At 45.5% G+C, this 20599-nt stretch overlaps 1 protein-coding gene across 13 annotated transcripts in view; it reads left to right on the top strand.

Moving 5' to 3' along the window:
- The window catches only part of CHCHD6 (coiled-coil-helix-coiled-coil-helix domain containing 6), a 200156-nt gene that overhangs the window by 34140 nt on the left and 145417 nt on the right, over window positions 1-20599 (top strand). For 7 of the 13 annotated variants that reach the window (XM_043551985.1, XM_037904025.2, XM_037904024.2 and 4 more), the window contains exon 5: window positions 18728-18748. The exons of the other annotated variants lie outside the window; for them this stretch is intronic. In XM_043551985.1, coding sequence (XP_043407920.1) covers window positions 18728-18748 — 21 coding nt within the window. The remainder of the gene's footprint in view (window positions 1-18727; window positions 18749-20599) is intronic. 13 annotated transcript variants of the gene reach the window in all.

Below are 20599 nucleotides of genomic sequence, written 5' to 3'. Positions count from 1 at the left end.
TCTTCTCTCACCCAACAGTATCCATGTTTCTCAAGGGCCTAATGCTTACTTACCCGACAGTCAGAGAACCTACTCCACCATGTGACCTCAATATTCTCTTTCTAAAGCTGATGGAGTCCCTCTTGGAGTGCTTCATTAACTCTTTTGCCATCAAATGGTCTTTTTGGTGGCCATTACCTTGACCGGGAGAGTGATCAAGTTTCAGGCACTCATGGTGGAGATCCCCATGTGCTTCATTCCATAAGAATACGGTTGTACTGCAACCTCTTGCAAAATTAATTCCCAGGGTGCCTTCTGAGTTCCTTTTAAACCACTCAGTTGACTTGTTTGTTCTTCCCAAAACAGCATCCCACACAAGGGGAGAAGAAGCTACATGATCTGGTTGTATCCAGAGATTTTCGATATTATGCTGACAGGAGCTAATCTTTAAGACTGTCCACTTGTCTATTTGTGGCTATAGCTGGCCACTCCAAGGTCAGGCTATTTCATTGCAGAGACTATCAAAAATTGTTACTGCATTGTAGCTCGCTGTGCCAGTCTACTTCTCCCACTCACTATTAAGGCTCATTCCACCAAAGCCCAAGCAAAGTTCTCGGCCTGCTTCTGAAATGTGCCAGTATCAAAAATCTGTAAGCCTGCAATGTGGAGCAATCCACTTATATTTGTCAAGCGCTCTGCTCTGGATTTAGCTGCTAGATGAGATGCCAAATTTGGGAGAGCAATACACCAATCTCTGATGGGCCGATGCTTCTCTTCCCACCATCCTGAGAGAATACTGCTCGCAAGTCCCCTACAGTGTAATCCATGCTGATGCGTACTCGAAGAAAGAACTGTTACTTACTTTACAGTAATGTCAAGATGATGTAGTTAGCACAGATCCCATGGCCTACCTTCCACCCCCACTATTCAGAGCCCCCAGCTGTCCTGGGCTTCAGGCTGCGAGGGAACTGACAGATGATTGTGTCTGCTCTTCCCCTTATGCCCTTGCACAGGAGGCACAAGGAGACACGGTGTCTCAATGGACACTGCAACTCAGAAAAGATTCTGAGCTCCCACGCGTGCGATGCGTACGCACCTGCAGTGTGAGCTATATGGAGTACATCTCGAACAACCACAGTCACTGTAGGGTATCTTATTGTTCTTATTCAGAGGCAATAGGGGTGTTGAGCGGCTAACTTCTTAACAAGCATACTTGTTCTCAGATAGGGGTCCCTGTTACTATTTCCTTTTTCCTCCCTCTCCTTTACCTGCTAAGCCTATAGATCGGGGTGGGCAAACTTTTTGACCCGAGGGCCACATCTGGGTATAGAAATTGTATGTCGGGCCATGAATGCTCACAAAATGGGGGTTGGAGTATGGAAGGGGGTGAGGGCTCCGGGGGGGGGGCCAGAAATGAGGAGTTCAGGGTGTGGAAGGGGGCTCCGGGCTGGGGCAGGGGGGATTGGGTGAGGGGGGGTGGGGTGAGGGCTTCGGCTGGGGGTGCAGGCTCTGGGGTGGGGCTGGGGATGAGGTGTTTGGGGTGCAGAAGGGAGCTCCGGGCTGGGACCAAGGGGTTCAGAGGGCAGGAGGGGGGTTCAGGGCAGGGGGTTGGGGTGCACGCTCCAGGCGGCGCTTACCTCAAGCAGCTCCCGGAAGTAGCGGCATGTCCCCTCTCCAGCTCCTACGCGGAGGTGCGGGCAGGTGGCTCTGCTGCTCTGCACACTGTCCCATCCGCAGGCACTGCTCCTGCAGCTCCACTGGCTGTGGTTCCCGGCCAATGGGAGATGCAGGGGCGGCGCTTGGGGCGGAGGCCGCATGCAGAGCGGAGCCCCTGGCTGCTCCTATGCGTAGGGGTCGGAGTAGGGACGTGCCACTGCTTCAAGGAGCCGCGCAGAGCGGCCCTCGACCCTCCTCCCCCGCTAGAGCGCTGGAGTGGGGCAAGCCCCAAACCCTGTTCCCCAGTGGGAGCTCAAGGGCTGGATTAAAATGGCTAGTGGGCCGGATGCGGCCCACAGGCCGTGGTTTGCTCACCATTACTATAGTTACATTATGTCTTAGATTGTGAGCTCTTTGGGGCTGGGGCTGTCCTACTTATATAATATCTAGTACTCTGGAGTATGTGGGCCTCTAGATGCTATTGTAATACAAATAAATCAGTCTGTTAATGGTGTCTCTTATAGCTCAAAAGAGATGTCTGTTAGCTGGCTTTCATGTCAGAACTGCATCAGTTTTGGGGGCTCTCTTGCTTACTGCTTTTTGTAAGATGCCACCACTTTGTTAGGGGAGTTTGCATTTAGAGAGGTAGATGTGTAACCCTCTGACTGCTCCCTACTGCATGTATACTGGGGAAATTTGTATGTCTTTTTGGCAGGACTAGGCAGTAAAATGCCTCAGCCCCTGTGGGATAGTGGTACATACTTGCAATTCATCTATCTAGCATATTCTTTTTATTATTATTATTTTATTATTTTGCCCACTGTTGTCAGGAATAGAACTAGAATCTTGATTTCTGTCCTCTGCTTTAGCCCTTAGGACAGTGATTCTCAACCCTCTTGCGCTCAGGACCCATTTGTAAACCGTGATGGTCTTTTGCAACCCAGTAAGTAGCTTTTGTGCAAAAAAAATCTGGCTTATTAAATATTCCTTACCTATGAATAGATGCATTAACATAAGTACTAAATGCAGCAAATATTTAAAATCTAGTATGTAAGTATTTGTATATAAATCCTAGGCTCCACTTAATCAGAAATCTGAGCTTTCTTGGCTTCCATTTTATCAAAGTTTGGTATAATTGTAGGCAGCACAATCTGCAGGTCATGCTCAACATCCAGTCTGTTCCTGCTTTTATTTTTCTTTGATCTCAAGGCTGAAAATCCCGTTTCACAGAAGTATGTAGTACTGAATGGCAAAATAGCTTGAATAACATGGCTAGTAGGCGTGGGATATTCACCTGAAGCACTGCACCAAAACTGGGAAAGATTTGTTTTAATATATTTTCTATTTACATTGCGTTCACAAAGACAACTTCACCAGTTGAGATTCTTCCTTCATAGACAGACACTCCATTTTCCAGCATTACTCCAAATGGATTATGGATCCATTTTTTCATCCCTGAGTTGCTCATCTGGAAAGTAATTGCAGAATCTTGTGTGTAATTTAGTTAAGTGATAACATAATTTTTTTTTTCAGTGCTTCCTGGCCAGCAGACTCTTCCTGTTGTTTTGTTTGTTTTTTGTTCCTAACACATTAGGAACACGTTTATTACACAGAGTGTGTGTGTGTGGCTTTTTTTTTTTGAATGCCAAAATTTTGTCTGTTTTCTCAAAATGATGTGCCCTCTGCCCTGTAAAGTCAGTTTCAAATCATTCAGCTGATTGTATCTATCTGCCAGATATGCAAGGTGAGCATAGCATGTCTTGACACTGAAGTGCTCTGCTAGGTGAGCCTTTTTTTTTTTTTTTTTTTTATCTTCAGGAAAAGTTGCCAACTCATTTGTCAGTTTGTATACATGAGACAAAACCTTGCCATGAGACAGCCAAGAAACATCAGCAGGGAAAAGCAGATGGACATGCTCACTGTCCATTTCCTGAGAGAGAACCTGAAAGCATGTGGAATTCTCGCCATTGTGGTTGACATAATTTACAGTTTCACAACGTCTGTAAGAGTTTTGTGAAACTCAGGTATCATGTCTTTAAAGCTGCTAACGTGTTCCCGTACAGGAAGCAGTGGTTCCACATTGCATTGGGTTCTTCTCAAAGAATCCTTTGTACAACACCCAAGTGTTTCTCTGTCATTGAAATGACTCCATCAGTTGTAACATCAAAATGCTTTGTCCAGCTCAGTCCCACTGACTGCACATAATTATCCAGTGCAATAAATATGTCAACAGAAGTAGGAATATCTGCACTAAATAGGTTCTGTTCTTGAATATCACAGTCCCTTCCATAAACTAGGAAAATGGCATGGTTTGCTACATTTTTGTAGATTCATCTAATTGTAAAGCAAAAGTCACTTGCTGAAAAATGGCCAGTTGTTGTCTGTTCATCTTCTGAAATATCACAGATCCTTCTCCGTATTGCGTCATTGGAAACAGGGACTTCTATTTTTTCAATTTTTTAGCAGCTGACTCACCCAACTGCTCAGTGCACATGTCATTAGCAGAAGGTAAAATGAACTTCTCAGCTTTTTGAGCTCTTCTACATTTGGCAAGGCAGTGTGTAATGAGGTAAGAGGCATGCAATGCTTGCCCCTGGACAGGATATCCGCATTCAAGAATTTTTTGTGTTATTTCCTAATCTTCGCTTTTTTGTTGAAGAAAATCAATTAGTTTGTCTTTATAGTTTGGGTGCTTTGTCTCCAAATGTCTGAATAATTTTGATGGTTTTAGGCTTTCATCATATAACTGTTCATTGAGGCCTGTGTTCACCCGTTTGGTCCTCAATGAGCAAAACTCCAAACTTTAAATACACAGGGTCATATGTATCATTATTTTTCTTTTCACATTGTGAAGAATTCCTACTGTCACTGCCACTTGCAACAGCACAGTTTAAAATTTTCTCCATTTTACTGACTACAGAACTCACTTCTGACTAAAATACACCAACTTCTCCACTGCAAGATTGCAGTAAGACGATGCAATGTTGCGTTTGATTGGCTAATCGCTGGTATCTGCTGCTATTTAAATAACTCTTTACAGAGATATTGCGAGAACTGCAGGTTTGGCCTGGCATAGGATTGCAACACAGAAATTCTGAGGTCCTTGTTTTGGAACCAAAGAAAGGGCAGGAGAGTTGGGCTATGGTGGAAAGGGCTCTCTTTTGATATTCGAAACAGCACACTAATCAGCCATGACACTGATGGCTAAACTCCACTTAATTCTGATGCCGGAGCTGTAACGGCCTAGCAGGATGTGGTCCCGAAATAGATATACTGCTTCTCCCTCATATGTGGTTTGTTTGCTATTAGCCTATCTCTTTCTTTGGCCACTAAGAACTGATGTGTGTGTCCCTTCGTCCTATCAGCCTGTGTCTGTCCTGCCTGGCCTCATATAAAAGGAGTCATATTACTGGAGAGCTGTGCAGGTGTCTCTTTCTCTTGGTTCAGCCACTTCCATTCCCTCTGTGGGCTTCTTGTGTTTCTAAGGCTGGTGATCCAGGCAAGGGCCAGTCTGGGCACTGTCCAGAAAAGGGTTAACACCTTAGAGTGGACCAGATATCGAGGGAATGGCATGCCAGGACCCAGAGCCGTGCTCCATAGGGATCTGCTCCAGCTCCCCAACCACAGGATAGGTCCCAGTGTTGGGAGCCAGACAGTGTCCTGCCCTGGAGGGGGGCAGGAGGGAGGGCCCTTTTCCAGTGCATGGGACAGGGATTGCCATGGTCCAAAGGGGATCCAGCACGTCCCCTTCTTTATCCCCTGAGGCAGAAGTGACCATAAAGATGCGTCCCCCACTCCCTGACACACACATGCTTGGCCTTATCTGGGAATGTGGCATGCCACCTTATTTCACATTCTAATCTACAGGTCCTGCTGCCATCAGACACCTAACTAATTATTATAGGCAATGGGTTGGGCATCTCCCTCCCGTTCTGCTGCGACCCTCTCCCAGCTCTGCCTTCCAAGCACTGACCTCACCCGTTTCTTCCGTGGACTGGGACCGGTATGCTTTGTCCTTTTCCAGCTAATACTGGGGGACTCTCGGGGGAAGGAGAGCTCCGTGTAGCACAGCCCCTTAACTCTGTGAATGAGTGGCATAAAGGTGTGCGTCTGCCTCTAGCTGTGACCAGCAAGTCTGACCTGAGTCTTACTCCACAAGTCTAGCTATGGACCTGCCTGGCACTGATGGGGTCATTGTGACTTGTCACGTGTATGTCGTAGTAATGCTGAGTTGTGCCCTATGCATGGGTGGGCAGGGTTGGACTTGGAACAACAATGCCAGATTGTGGTGTGTGCATGGGTGGGGTCGGACTCGTGACCGCAACGCTGGGCCACGGCGCATACATGCAGGGCCGGGGTCAGACTTATGGTAGCGATGCCCGTTGACCCTGCCACAGCCATTTCATGCATTCTGCTGACCCAATTTTGGGTCATGACCCATGAGCTGAGAAATCCTGCCCCCTTTTCTCCTAGCTAATTAAATACTTCAAACACTGATTTAGTCATTCCTTGAAATACTGTGAGAAAAATTATAACTTTTTTTATAATTTGTTTCCATAGCATTCTTTACCCAAAGCACTTTATAAGCTCTCTACATTCAGCAGTGCTGGAATACCACCATGCTGGGGTGACAGCCAGACGAGTGCACAGTAGCGTATGCAGTGAACATTTGAGCTGGTGACATTAGGGGCAAATCCCAACTCTTTGGCATGGGAACTTTAAAGGTCACAAAGAGCAGAGCTCATCAGTTTTAAGACCTCATATGATTGCATAGCAGACAGTGAATTGCATGAAACTTTTAGATGAGTTACTTCGAAAAGAGGAAGGGCTGAACTTATCCTGTTGGGAGTTGGAGCTATGACTCTAGGGAGTCTAGGTATTTCAAACCAAATGCTCAGGCCAATATCACCTGTGATAGCAAAAGTCTCCATCAGTTTCCATGCTTAGTCCCCATCAGGTCAGTTTCTGTACGTCAATGGCAGGAGGCAAAGCCTTGCTTTGCCTTGAAAAATAGCCCCCAGGAGGAATCTGTTTCTGTTGTGTCTCCCCCACCCCCTGAAGTAGAAAAAAAAACAACAAAACACTTTTCCAAAAGGCCAGGGTGTCATGTTGTACCAGACGCAGCTGAGCAGTGTACTCGCTGTCTAGCAATTCCAGAGCTTGTAAGTTCAAGACAGGCTCTGCAATCTTTGGAGTTGTGGTCTTGTACCTTGCTATCATTGCTCAGGCATTGTGACCAGTATGGAGAGAGGGATGGAGCAAGGAGGAGGAAAGTTTAAGCTGCTGCCTGTCTCATTTCTGTCAACGTAAGGGGTTTTACAATATTTTGCAAATGAGTTTCTCTCTTAAAGATGCTCTGTTGATGCTAATGTTGATTTAATAAGTTTTTCTCATTCTCTCTCTTTCTTTTTGCTTAATTTGAAATGTCTAATTTTGTGCTTCACAGTTCTGAGCACAGAATTAGTGAGGGAAGAAAAGCCAGAGGGAGTGGGGAGAGCTTAGTGCCACCCCAGAAGTTGCCTGGAGAGATTGATTCAATAGAGTGAAAAGGTGCAAAGGGTTTATATGACCACAACTCAGGACGTGAAGGGGATACTAATCCAGAGGAAAGCTTGATCTCTTAAGACTAGGATTTTAGGGTCTTTGTGGGGTAGATACTCTAGAACAAAATGGAAAATGGAATGTGGGAGGGTTGATTCTCTGAGTGAATTTTGCGTTTGATCATGTATATTAAGAGAGAGGAGGGAGCCTTTTATTTTAAAGGTTTCAGAGTAGCAGCCGTGTTAGTCTGTATTCGCAAAAAGAAAAGGAGTACTTGTGGCACCGTAGAGACTAACAAATTTATTTGAGTATAAGCTTTCGTGAGCTACAGCTTACTTCATCGGATGCTCACGAAAGCTTATACTCAAATAAATTTGTTAGTCTCTAAGGTGCCACAAGTACTCCTTTTCTTTTATTTTAGAGGTGGTTTTAATAAGTCTGGCATTTTCTTCAAAAGAGGCTCAGGGTTTGTATGGAGAAGCCGGGGTCCTTACTAATTAACAGCTTGTGAATTTGGTCTTGGGAAAAAATCTTTCATGAAGCTTCTTTATTGTCTATATAGCTGAGTATTTTTTTTCTGTTAATTTTGTGCTAGTGAAAAAGCATCATTGACAGCCCTGGACATTGAATTCTCCTGTTTTTATCCCCAGTGCAGTCCAGACTCTTTGATACCATGGTGATGTGTAGTATAAACACTTACGCAGATAGATGATAGTGGCAGAAGCTTTTCTCTTTGCTCCCGCCCTTGCCAATGTTCCTCAACCCTGCCTCATAGGAGACCACTTCTGTCTGGGAGAATGTTGTTCAATCCTTGGCCTCCTTGGGCTTGTCTTCACAATGAATCTGAATCCTAGTTAAAATCACTTTAACAACTGAGTTTGGCAATGCAATGCTCATTACAGCTGGCTGGTCAGTGTACGGAAGGACAAGTTGTGTTCAGCATTGTGTGTAAGCATCGCTAGTTATAGTAACCATTGCAGTGACAGTGGTTGTGATGTGGGTACTTGTCTGGTAGGAACTGGAACAGGTCCTCTAGTCTAGTCTAGCTTGTTTCACTCAGGCTGCCCAGATGGTGGTAATTTGCAGTCACTAATGTCCCTGGCTGAGCTGCCTAATCCTTTTCATGTGCCCTCGCTATGCAAATGTTACAGTGAAGATAACTAAAATTAGGCTTGTGAAATTGTGATCCATACAATAGTCTTATACCTGAGCAAAGGCTCCTTTCTTTCATAATGAATGTTTCAGTGTAGCAGTGAAAGAACTTGATGTACTCTTGGCTGCATGGCAGCCTGAAAAGTGATGGCTCCATATTGACATGAAACTTTCTGCACTAAGTTCTTATTTGTTCGGGAACTATATCCCCCTAGTTTATTTGAGAGGGGGCTACAGGAAGAGCGCTTTCAGGGAAGTGAGGGTTACCCACCTGTAGAATTTGCTTTCTTTGTTGATTTACTGGAGCTTTAATTTGTTGATCTTCAGATCTCTGTGCAAGATGTATCTGTTCTCTCTGGGTTTTTTGTTCGTTTTTTTTTCCCTTGGAGGTTGGGTTTGGGGTAAGGGTAGTGGGTCTGAGCAGATGGTAAGAGAATTGGGCCCTATTTGTTATGTAGTTTTTTATTAATGAAGTTTGTAAGTATGGTCAGTGTTAGGGTGACCAGATGTCCCGTTTTTAAAGGGACAGTCCCGTTTTTTTGGGACTTTTTTCTTATATAGGCGTCTATTACCCCCCACTCCCTGTCCCGATTTTTCACAGTTGCTATCTGGTAACCCTAGATCAGTGTTGGATGGATGCACTTCAACAAGTTGAAATAAACAAATGACCCAGTGCTGCCATCATGAGGTTGGCAGGCTTTGTGCTGCTGGAGAAGAAAGTGTGAGGTATAACCCAGGCTCTGATAGTTTGTGCTCACTGAAAGCTTCTGTGGCCCTTTTCTCCAGCACAGAAATTGTTCGCCACACTGCTCTGGACATATCTCAGTTGGGACACTGTTTCCCTAAATTCCCCTCTCTGAAGTTCTGCTTGGATGATTCTTCGTTGCTTCCTGTCCCAAACTCTTATATAGCGTTGGCTGTGCTCCTGCCGCTTCTTTTTTTTCTCCCCTTTTATTCTTCTTTCTCATTTGTTTTCAACTAACATGTAGCTGAGCTAGCTCTCAACTACTTCCACTGACTGCATTAACCCCTACTGCACTGAGCAGAACTGGCCAAAGCCTTAGCTTTCTGTTCTTTTGTGAATGGACTTGAGTAACCAAGTCAGTAAAAGGGGACATAAGTAAGTGTTTCAGCTCCAACCCTTAATTGATAGCCTGGGTCGTACTACTAAACAAACTTGTGCCCATCTTGCAGGTCTTCCTTCAGGCTTTAGCCTCCAAATGAGTATATGCAAAACCGCTTTCCACTCTGGCTATTTCTAATCTATTGCACTGGTAAACTTGTTTAATCCATAATTTAATCAATAAATCAATCAACAGGTTCTTGGAATGGCTTTTATTGACTCTCTTTATTAGGAGCTGTAGGTACAAAAGCAGCTCAAAGCAAGAAAATGATTGCGTGTGCCGCAGCTGTAATTAGAGAGCAAACTGTGTGTAGGTGTGTGTATAAATAGCACCTAGTACAATAAAAGACGGGTTTTGATTTGAAGTTTACATCGTATTCAGAGCTGGATTGATTCCTGCAAACTGAAACCAATGGAATCGAGACTCTTAGCTCTACCAGCTCTTCTAGCCGCTACATTTTATAGCTTTTTAAAACTCAGTGTTGAGCAGTGTTCATTTAACAGAGATTGTGATCCTTTAGGAGTGAATATTTCCATGATTCCTTAGCACATGACAGAAGGTTTAGTATATGATAGCATATTTAAATTTCATAAGCTCACCATTTGGATTTGGGAGCCAAACTAAATCTTTTTGTTTTAAAGCTAACTTATTAGTGCTCCCTAACAATTTCCTACTACTAAACCAACCAGAAACCTCACTGCAGCGTTTACTTCCTGCTTGTGCTGCTTGGTGAGAGGTTAATACTTGCTAGTGCATCCTCGCACAAGGGAGTTAAACTCTGTGGTCTTTTCAAGCTGCAGACCCTTCCTCTACACCCCGATATTTCCTAGTGTGTGCAAGAGAAATTGTGCATTGCCCAGTAAATGTAAATTGGCATCGAATTCAGGTAGCTATTACACATGTTAAGTACTTGCACAACATGGAAAACTTCTGTTTGCAAATTGTGCTATCAAATGGAAACCAAAATTTTGCTGGCATTGACACACATTGCAAATTTCTCTGGATACAGCCATGCCCTGGAGATTGCAATGCAAGAATAAAAGTATATAGCTCTACAATAGCCGGCAGTTCTCCTCTTTGCTGTATCTACGCGCTTGCTGGGTTGCAAATGGCTTCATTATGATGTGCTTAGCCACCATTAAAAATGTTACCTTCCAGCATTCTCGCTGATCAGAGCCTTGTAAAATCTGTATAGTGTACTTAGCCAAGATCCAGTGTGCACGCTGCCCAAAATGCACAGTTGGAAGCAAGGTCTCCAGAAGCAAGACTGAATCCCTAGCGGACACAACTTAATTGGCAGCCTTTTCATCGGAGGTGCTTCAAGAGTGATATGATGGGGGGTGTAGCAGGCCAGGCATGAGGTGCATGCATAAACAGAATAGTGGGTGAGGAAACTTAATCACTGCCTGCTTGTCTCTATTTAGTGATCATGGAGGTGAGGGATGTTGCAATGAAGTCAGTCCATTCCATAATGTACTCCAGAGGGCTGGAGAAGAGCAAACATAGTACCTATCTTTAAAAAGGGAAACAAAGAGGATTCTGGAAACTATGGACTAGTCAGACTAATTTTGATACCTAGAAAGATACTGTACTCAGTATAATGATAAAACAATTAATTTGTAAACACCTAGAGAATAATAGGATTATAAGCAATAGCCATGGATTTGTCAAGAACAAATGTTGCCAAACCAACCTAATTTCCTACCTTGGTAGGGTTACTGGCCTAGTGGATGGGGGGAAGCAGTAAGTGTGATATCTTGATTGTAATAAGGCTTTTGATATAGTTCCACATGGGCTCATTCTCATGAGCAAACTAGGGAAATATGGTCTCGATCAGGGGTGGCCAACCTGAGCCTGAGGAGGAGCCAGAATTTACCAATGTACATTGCCAAAGAGCCACAGTAATACGTGAGCAGCCCCCCATATCTCCCTACCCCCTCTCCCAGTGCCTCCCACCCACCGGCTGTCCTGCTGATCAGTGCCTCCTCCTCCCTCCCCACACCTCCCGACCAGCTGTTTCGTAGCGTGCAGGAGTCTCTGGGGGGGGGGGGGAGGGAGGAGCAACGAGGGCATGGCAGGCTCAGGGGAGGGAGCAGGAAGGGGTGAAGTGGGGGCAGGGCCTGTGGCAGAGCCAGGGATTGAGCAGTGAGCACCCACCGGCACACTGGAAAGTTGGTGCCTGTAGCTCCTGCCCTGGAGTCTGTGCTTATACAAGGAGCCGCATATTAACTTCTGAAGAGCCACATGTGGGTCCGGAGCCCCAGGTTGACCACCCCTGCGTGGTCTAGATGAATTTACTAGAAGGTGGGTGCACAACTGGTTGGAAGACCATACTTAGAGTAGTCATTGATGGTTTGCTGTAAAACTGCCATGGGTATCTAGTGTGGTCCCACAGGGCTCAGTCCTGGGTTCGGTACTAGTCAATATTTTCATTAATGACTTGGGTAATGGAGTGGAGAGTATGCTTATAAAATTTGTTGACAATGACCAGCAGTGAGGGGTTTCAAGTACTTTGGAGGGCAGGATTAGAATTCTGGATGACTGGTCTAAATTCAGCAGGATGAAATTCAATGAAGACAAGAGCAAAGTATTTCATTTAGGAAGGCAAAATCAAGTGCACAACTACAAAAATGAAAACCTGACCTATGAGGAAAGGTGGTAAAAACCTGGGCATGTTTAAACTTGAGAAAAGAAGACTGAAGGGGGAATCTGATAGTCTTCAAATATATCAAGTGCTGTTATAAAGAAGACTGTGATCAGTTGTTCTCCATGTCCGCTGAAGGTAGGACAAAAAGTAATGGGCTTAATCTGCAGCAAGGGAGAATTAGGTTAGATACTAGGAAAAACTTTCCAACTGTATGGGTAGTTAGGCACTGGAATAAGCTTCCAAGGGAGGTTGTAGAATCTCCATCATTGAAGATTTTTAAGAACAGATTGGATAAACACCAGTCATGGATGGCTTATGTTACTTGGTCCTGCCTCCGTGCAGGGGAATGGACTTGGTGACTTCTCAAGGTCCTTCCCAGCCTTACATTTCTGAATCTATAATCCCTTCACCTGCCCCTGGCAATCCTTATTAATATATCTAATTTAAAGCTTTTTCCAGCTCCAATTTCCGAACTATAATCAACCGCCCTAAAATGCCACATTATGATGGGGATCCTTGTTTTCTAGGAGTGGAATTAAAGTGGGTGGCATCTCCTATATGTCTCCATGTATCTATTTTGTTCCTTTCCCCATGGATTTAGAAGGCAATCAATTTATACCAAACCTTTTCTCCCCTGGATGATTTTCTTGTGGCTTTTTACATGTGCATTCCAGTGTCCTATTAGGCTGGATTCCAGACCCTGAAAGATATTGATTGGGTATTTCTGGGTAAGTGTATTTTTGTATATGTCTGGGGCTGAAGGAGTAGAGAACACTGGAAAATATACAGGACTATCTGGGCTTGTAGAAATCTGAGCAGTGATGTGTGAAACTGGACCGCCAGGTCTCCACCTGCAAAGTGAGTTTGGATAGAGATTGGAGACTGAGTGAGAAAGAGAGAGAGATTCAGGACCATGATATCTGAAGATTTTGTAGGATTTCCTTATCCAAGCATCATAGCTAATAAAACCACCTTAGCCAGTATTAAAAAGCAGCTCCAAAGCTGACTGTATTTCCTTCAGACCAAAGAGTGTTTGAGAGAAGCTTCTTAAATGAACAGAAATTAGATTTTTAATCTTGTGGTAGCAAGTTTGGCAGGAACAAAGGATTTGTTGTACTGGATTAGGCCACTGGACCATCGAGTAAAGTATCCTGCTGCTGGCAGTTGCCAATAGCTGATGCTTCAGAGGCAGGTGAAATCTGCTGCCTGTAATTCAATTGCATAATGCTTTACGTTGTGTGGTGGAGTGGAGAGATTCTTTCCTGACCCCATGGATTGATCGCTTTTTGCTGCCCTGAGGGATGCAGGTGGATTACTCAAAATTAATCTTAATTTTCATAGAGCATTGGCAATGGTAGATAAAATATTCCATCTGATGTGTTTTAACTCAAAAACTTGGTATCTCTGTCTTCTGAGTGGGGTGAGAGAAACCAGCATTGGTTCCCCCCCCCCCCCCCCGTCTAAACATGTGGGGGACAGGCACATGTGACCACTACTGCTACTATCAATCCTCTGTCCCCAGGGTTAAAAGTAGGTGGTATAGGTGGGTAAACTGTGTCCTTTACCAGAGGTCATGAGTGATCCAGAGATAACCCAGGATAAGCTTTGGGTGGGTTCATGATGCAGGCTGTTAATGGGGAGGGGGATCTATTAACTTGTAGATGGAATAAATGTGGTCTGGAATAAGTGACACACAATCGCTGTGGAACCTCATGGTGCCCTTTGAGAGCCATTTTCCTCTTCTGTAAGTTGATGGGGGGGACTTGGGGACTCTAGAACCTAGTAGGGTGCTCTGGGCTGGGATCAGGGAGTTTGGAGGGCTGGGGCAGGGGGTTGGGGTGTGGGGGAGGCTCAGGGGTGGAGGCTTTGGGCGGTGCTTACCTCAAGCAGCTCCCAGAAGCAGTGGCATGTCCCTTCTCTGGCTCCTATGCAGAGGCGCAGCCAGGTGGCTCTGTATGCTGCTCCATCCCCAGGCACTGCCCCCACAGCTCCCATTGGCCACGGTTCCTGGCCAATGGGAGCTGCGGGGGCGGCGCTTGGGGCGGGGGCAGCGTGCAGAGTGGAGCCCCCTGGCTGCTCTCCACGTAGGAGCCGGAGGGGGGACATGCCACTGCTTCTGGGAGCCGCATGGAGTGGTCCCCGACCCTGCTTCTTGGCTGGAGTGCCGGAATGGGGAAAGCCCCAGACCCTGCTCCCCAGTGGGAGCTCGAGGGCCGGATTAAAACAGCCGATGGGCCAGATCCGGCCCGTGGGCCGTAGTTTGCCCACACCTGGCCTACTTGCTACTTCACCTGTTATCAGACACTGAGGCTTTGTCTACACTGGCACTTCGTTGGCAAAACTTTTGTCGTTCAGGAGTGTTAAAAACACGCACCCCCTGAACGACAGAAGTTTTACAGATGAAAAGCGCCGGTCTGAGCAGCGCTTTGTCGGCAGGAGAGCTCTCTCCTGCTGACAAACAGCGGCTACACTGCGCGCCTTTCAGCGGCATGGCTGTAGCGGCACAGCTGTGTCGCTAAAAGCCTTGTAGTGTAGCCAGAGCCTGAATATCTTGAGCATATGTCTGGAAAGCCTCCGCTCGCCACAGACTTCCTGTAGACATTGAATGGCTTGTCTTGTGGCAGCCTGTGTTATGAGCTGTGTGTGTATAGGGGTGGTTCTATATGGGGTGGTTAAGTGTAGCAGTGAAAGAACCGGATGTACTCTTGGCTGCATGGCAGCCTGAAAATGAATATGGGGTGGAGGTAAGTATTAAAGTAAACAATGAAAGCATATGGTTTTACTTTGAAATTTGTAAAATAGATAGTTTTAATTTAAAATAAAAGACCAATCAGCTATGGAGATTACAAACCTGTTTGTAGCAACTCCATAAGCATTAGAGGTGCTGTTGTCCCTGAATCATAAAGGGACAGAGGCCTTTACTGCTACTTTCCATCTTCTATGTTTATAAAATCGTATGTGTTTGGTATACATTAGGCTTTGGCTGTTTCAGCACAACCTTTCCTTGAAATTGATTGCAGCTCAGTTGAGAGACTCTTCCCCTTCCCTTGGTTGGCTGGCTATATCTCTGCCTTGTTACGCTTTAACACTGATGTTGGCTTCTGTCTCCCATTAAAGTGGAAGTGTTTAAGTAGGGGAGGGGGCTGGAAGTGTGAGACAGACGGATACATGGATAATGAGGGTCTAGTCTCAGCCTCAAAGTTCTCTAATACTTATCACCATGGAAACATTTTAGTTTCCAGATTTTCTCCTTGAAGAAACCTCACTGTTTGCCCATTCAAATGATGAAGTCTGGCCATCCAGATGCCAGTGTGTCTGATGCAGAGCTCCTCAAACTCCGCTGTGTTACCCCTAAAGGAGTTGCCAGCAGCTGCTTAGGTTACTGTGAACTTATGCCCTTCCCTGTATCCAAGCATCTGCTGTGTCAGATTTGCTCAAGTCTCTTGTAGGTTCTGTCTCAATCCCACTCCTGTCACACTCCACCGTCCTGAAGCTGGCAGTGTCCCATAAACCATTGTGCCAGTTTCCAGGCACGCTGACTTTTAATGAAGGAGACATCTAGCCATTGGCCCAGATTCCTACTGAGCCTTTGGGCACTCTGCAGGATGGGCATATGACCTATCTCAACATAGCAGCTGCTGGAATAACTCCGAGGCAATTGTTGGTGCTGCTCACAGGTATCATCCTGCCCCAAAGCCCATTCCTTGAGTGTCCACCTTATTGTAGTACATTGCAAGGTAGATGGCAGAAATGATCTGGCTAGGTGCTAAAAGGTGTGGTATCATGCAGAGGAATGAAATGCCAGAGATCCATACAAATGGACAGATATGCACCACGAGGTTGTGATGACTCATTTTAAAGGGACATCATGTGTTGATAATTTCATTGTGTACTGGATCGAGAACCACTTAATAGATACTTGGGACTCTACCCCTTGCCTGGTGCGAAGTCTCTACTTGAATATTAATTTTCCCGACGCACACTTATAACTTGCATAGTTCCTAGACATAGCCAGAGTCCACTCCAGGTAGACACTGCAGGGCAGTTTAGGCATCGGTCCTTTTCTATGTGGATGTCCAGAATGAAGGTTTACTGGGCTGACGTCTGTGTCTGCTTTAGAAGTAACCTTACGCACCTGGTACAGTCAAAGGAAGAATCTTTGTTTCTTTTGGGCTCCTAAGTAATAAATCTACCAACGCTATGGTTTACTGTAATTCCTCCATAGCAGGTTGTGTGGGAAGTGAATCTAACCTTGTACTCTTTGTCTCAGCACAGGGATGCTGCAGAGTTGACCAAAGGCTTGAAAATGTGGCTTAAGTATTGGTGCAGAGAGCATAAAATACAGAAGCCTTTAGTTGGCAACTCAAAGCTGAGTCTACACGGCTGGGAAACAAGATATACAAGATGATGTTTCTCTTAGCCAGGCAACTTAAACTCTGAAACAAGTGTTTAGGCACTCTGGGTACATTGTTGTCAGCCAATGTTAGTTAATGCAGGTCCATCAAAACCTGTTGGCACAGGCCTGCCAAATGGCAGATTTTAACCAAGTAGACCCCGGAGGTGGCTTTCTTTTGAATATCTCTTTCCTTATTTTCTTCTTAGCTGGGCCCTTACTCAGGATGTGATTGACTTTTCCAGTACAGGAGCTGGTCTAGTTACATTTTGGACTGTTTGATAAACTTTTCTGTTTCCGTTTAATGACTCTCTTAAAGTGAATTTTATTCTTTGTGAACTGTGCCAAATTTAAAGCCTTTGAGAATGAAGCTGTGTGTCCACAGAACAGGCATAGCATGGCAGTAATACAAACTTCCCTTGCAGAATTACCCCCACACATATACACCATTGCATCTCAAACCCGACATGGAGAGGCCCCCTCAAATGTGATGGGGCAAGTTCATTCTTAATATTCTGCGCCTCTGCTGAGGCTGCCCAAAAGAGAGTGAGTCAGTGCCAGCATTTATGGATTTTTAATGCAAATGTTTTTCCCCTAGGAGCATGACAGTTAATGACTTAAGTGTCCTATTGATGACTGACATAAACCAGCAGAAAGCTACCTGTATATGGCATATCTTCTGATTTAATATGCATTACAACCTGCACCCATTCCCTCCCGCCCATCTTCTGAGGGCAGAGTACAGTACAGCAATGGAGAGGTTAAAATAAACAAAACTGGCACATCCTGTCTAAACTGGAAATACAGGTAGGAAGAAAAATATTTGTTGAAACCAGGCTACTGTCATGATCAGTTGTCGATTGTTAGTGAATGCTTGACATGTTGGCTTGATGGACTCAAGACTTTTTTCTGGTTGTGGTGCATCTGCAGAAAGGAGGAAATTGGCTTTACCCAGATGAGCTGTAGACGTTCAGTTCCACCCCTCTCTGCTGTTGCAGAGGATCAGGACAGACCGGTTGCATAGCTAATCACACTTCATCCCTCCACAACTTCAGATGGCTGCTCTGTGCCATTAAAACAACAGCAGCTTCCATAAACCAATTGCTCTGTGCTGTCTGCTGTCTCTGGCACTGAACTACGACCAACAAGAACATCCCTCCTACTTTGGCAAACCCCCTCCAATAAATAATTGTGATAAAAAAGGCAAGCCCTTCCAAAGTAACCACTTACAGAATGTTCTGCCGAGCAAGTGTAACCCCAAGAAGCAGAGGAGATGTAGCAGTCCTTGACAACGAATAAGCACTCTGCCTGCCTTGTAAACATCTCAGTCTGAAGCCAGGCTGTTTATGGGCATTAGAGATGTTTGTCATCTTGTACCTGCTTTGCTGCTGCCGGGTTATTGCTTAAGTCAAAAATAATAATAAAAAGTGAGAGACAGGAGATACTGAAATCCTTGTAATCTGTGCATCTTCACTGTGGAGTCCCTAAACAGTGACCTTGCAAGCAAAAGATGAGGGAGCCAAACAAGACAGCTTGGATTTGGCAGAGAGGTTCAGACTATATACTGTAGGAGTATTGGTCTGCCTGTGAAAGAGGGCATGGCTGAAAATCTGGTCACTGACTGATCAAATTTTCATTGACTGAGCTGTCAACTATAAGGTATCCGGTGCAACTACATGAGTGAAGATGACTTGCTAGCTAGGTCACCTTGAGTATATAAAACTGCTCTTGTGCAGGAGATACTGTACCTGCTCCTCTTGGGGAGCTTGGAAGCAGCGGGGCTTTTGGCCTTGTCTCTCACAGTGCACCTGACACCACCACACCCCTTGCTGTGTGGTGCTACTGATACCAGTATCTCTAATGTTGTGCAGTGCCTTGTAGGACTCTGACTGCATCACATCTGTCTTTGCCTATCATCTGCTCAATAGGGAGCACTGTGCAGCATTCATTGCAGAGGGAGAGAGTGTGTGCGTGGTGGGTGGGTGGAGGTTCGTTGTTTTATTTTTCTTTAACTACCAAGCCTAAGCCCATTTAACAGCTTCTATTTACAGCACAGTCGCTAACAGGGGACATAGGTGCACAGTTAAAATGCTTGAAGAACTTTTCTGAACTCATCGTATTAAGAGCTGTATTGTGCAGCGGTAGGCAGCCTCCATAAATTACTGATATCTTTTTTTCCCCCCTTCTTTCCTTCCCCTTCTCTCTTTTTCTCTCCTTTTTTTTTTTTACCCCAAGCCTGCGGATTTGGATGCCTGGGTAAGCTCTCTTTTTGTCTGCATCTTGCTTATTCCAAGTTGTCATATTGTTACCGCATGCATACAGATTGTTATTGCCAAGCACAGATGCAGGATTTTATTTTGTCATTACATTTTAAAAGGTGTTCAGCTAGAAAATTGCATATTATTTCCTCCATAAAGATTTTCACTGGTTCCTTTTGTGTAGCTTACAGCTGCTGAGACCAAACTTGATAGGGTGATGGGTATGTGTATGTGGGGCTAAGTGGGTAGCAGAGGCAGGGAGGAAATGAAGGTTTCTCCAGTGTTGCTCATTAGGGCCTAAGTCTGAACCCACAAGTTGGTGGTTAAAAACTTCCTTTGATTTCAGTGGAAGTGATAGTAGGTCTGGGGTCTAGAGAACCTGTAATTGGAGCAAATCCACGGATATCTGCTTTATATCCGCAGACCACTTTTGGGGATTGGATGATGATATAAATTTTGTATCCGCGCAGGGCTCTACCTGTAATATACTTCGGGGACAAAGAACTCCAGGGTGATTTTGCAGGGCTGAGCTGCCTAAACTAGACATTGAGAACTGTACCAACCACTGTTGATTGGCTAGATTTCTGCCAATGTAACTTAATCCTGATTTAAATAACCCTTTGTTATTTCAATCTTGAATGCCCCTCCATACACAGATCTCAGTCTTGATTTACAGCGTCCCTTACTATTTCAGTCTTGCCTTCCACCTTTCAGCTCAGCTATTGCCCGTTAGTCTTGACCAGCAGCACTCCAGCTATTCCAGTTCTAGAACACACTACTTTGCTGGTGCACTTCAATCTTGATGAGTAGTACGCCGGTTATTCCAGTCCTGGGGCCCTGAACAGGGTTCTCTTCAATATCGTGTCTGCTCCAGTGACTGAAGAAGACACATGGGCAGGCACAAGCAACAAGTGTTGGCAATTTTTAGACTGAGGTGCCCCAGATGAGACTTCTTATCTATGCTACTGGATTCAGTTGGGGAAGCGGATCCCCCCCCCCCCCCTTAAAATAATTTAAAATAGAAAAAAGGCATTTGTAAGAGAGGTTAGATTTTTTTTTCTAGTGGGATGGCGTGTAAGGAGGTGCTGTGTCCCATGCCTCTGACCCTGTAAAACACTGTTGGAGTTTGTTACTCCTGAGGGCATTCTGTGCCACAAAAGTAAAAATTCTATGCACACTATTTTAAAATTCTGCAAAATTTCTGCAAATTTTATTTGTCAAATAAACGTGGAGGTATTGGGATTGGGGAGCACTGGCTGCACAGAGGTGGGAGATCACCCCCTCGCCCATCCGGGACACGGACTCAGCGGTGAGGCTCCACCCAACCCTGACACAGTGCAAGGCCCAGGGCTGCCTCAGAAACACCCTCAGGCCCTGCCCCTCTGTGCCAGGTGCAGGCAGGCAGGCTCAGTAAGGCAGGATCCAAGTATGGGAGGATGCAGGTGTGGGTTGAGAGGGTTCTGTGTGGGGCAATCTGGGTGTGGGCGGCTCAGTTGGACATCTGGGTGCGGGGGGGATCTGGATGCACAGGGGTTTGTTGGGGGGTTCTGGGTGCAATGGTAATGGGAGTCTGAAGGGGATCCAGGTGAAGATGGTTGGGGCTCAGCAGGGGGCGAGGGAGTCTAGGTGTGGGGGGTCCAGATGCTGGGGAGTGGTGCTCAGTGGGGGTGGGGCTCCCCGTGCAGGTGGTTGGGGCTCAGTAGAGTGGGTATTTTGGTTCCGGGGGGAAGGATGAGGCTCAGCGTGAGGGTCTGGGTTTGAGGGGGTCTGGATGCATGGGGGTTTGGGTGGATGGGGGAGCAGCTCCCTGTACAGTGATTTCTCCCCCTGTAGCTGAGGAGTGATGTGT

Source organism: Chelonia mydas, chromosome 7 (genome assembly GCF_015237465.2).
Source record: "Chelonia mydas isolate rCheMyd1 chromosome 7, rCheMyd1.pri.v2, whole genome shotgun sequence".
Lineage (NCBI taxonomy): Eukaryota > Metazoa > Chordata > Testudines > Cheloniidae > Chelonia > Chelonia mydas.
The sequence above is the reverse complement of the archived record's forward strand: the minus strand, read 5'-3'. Positions and strand labels throughout refer to the sequence as shown.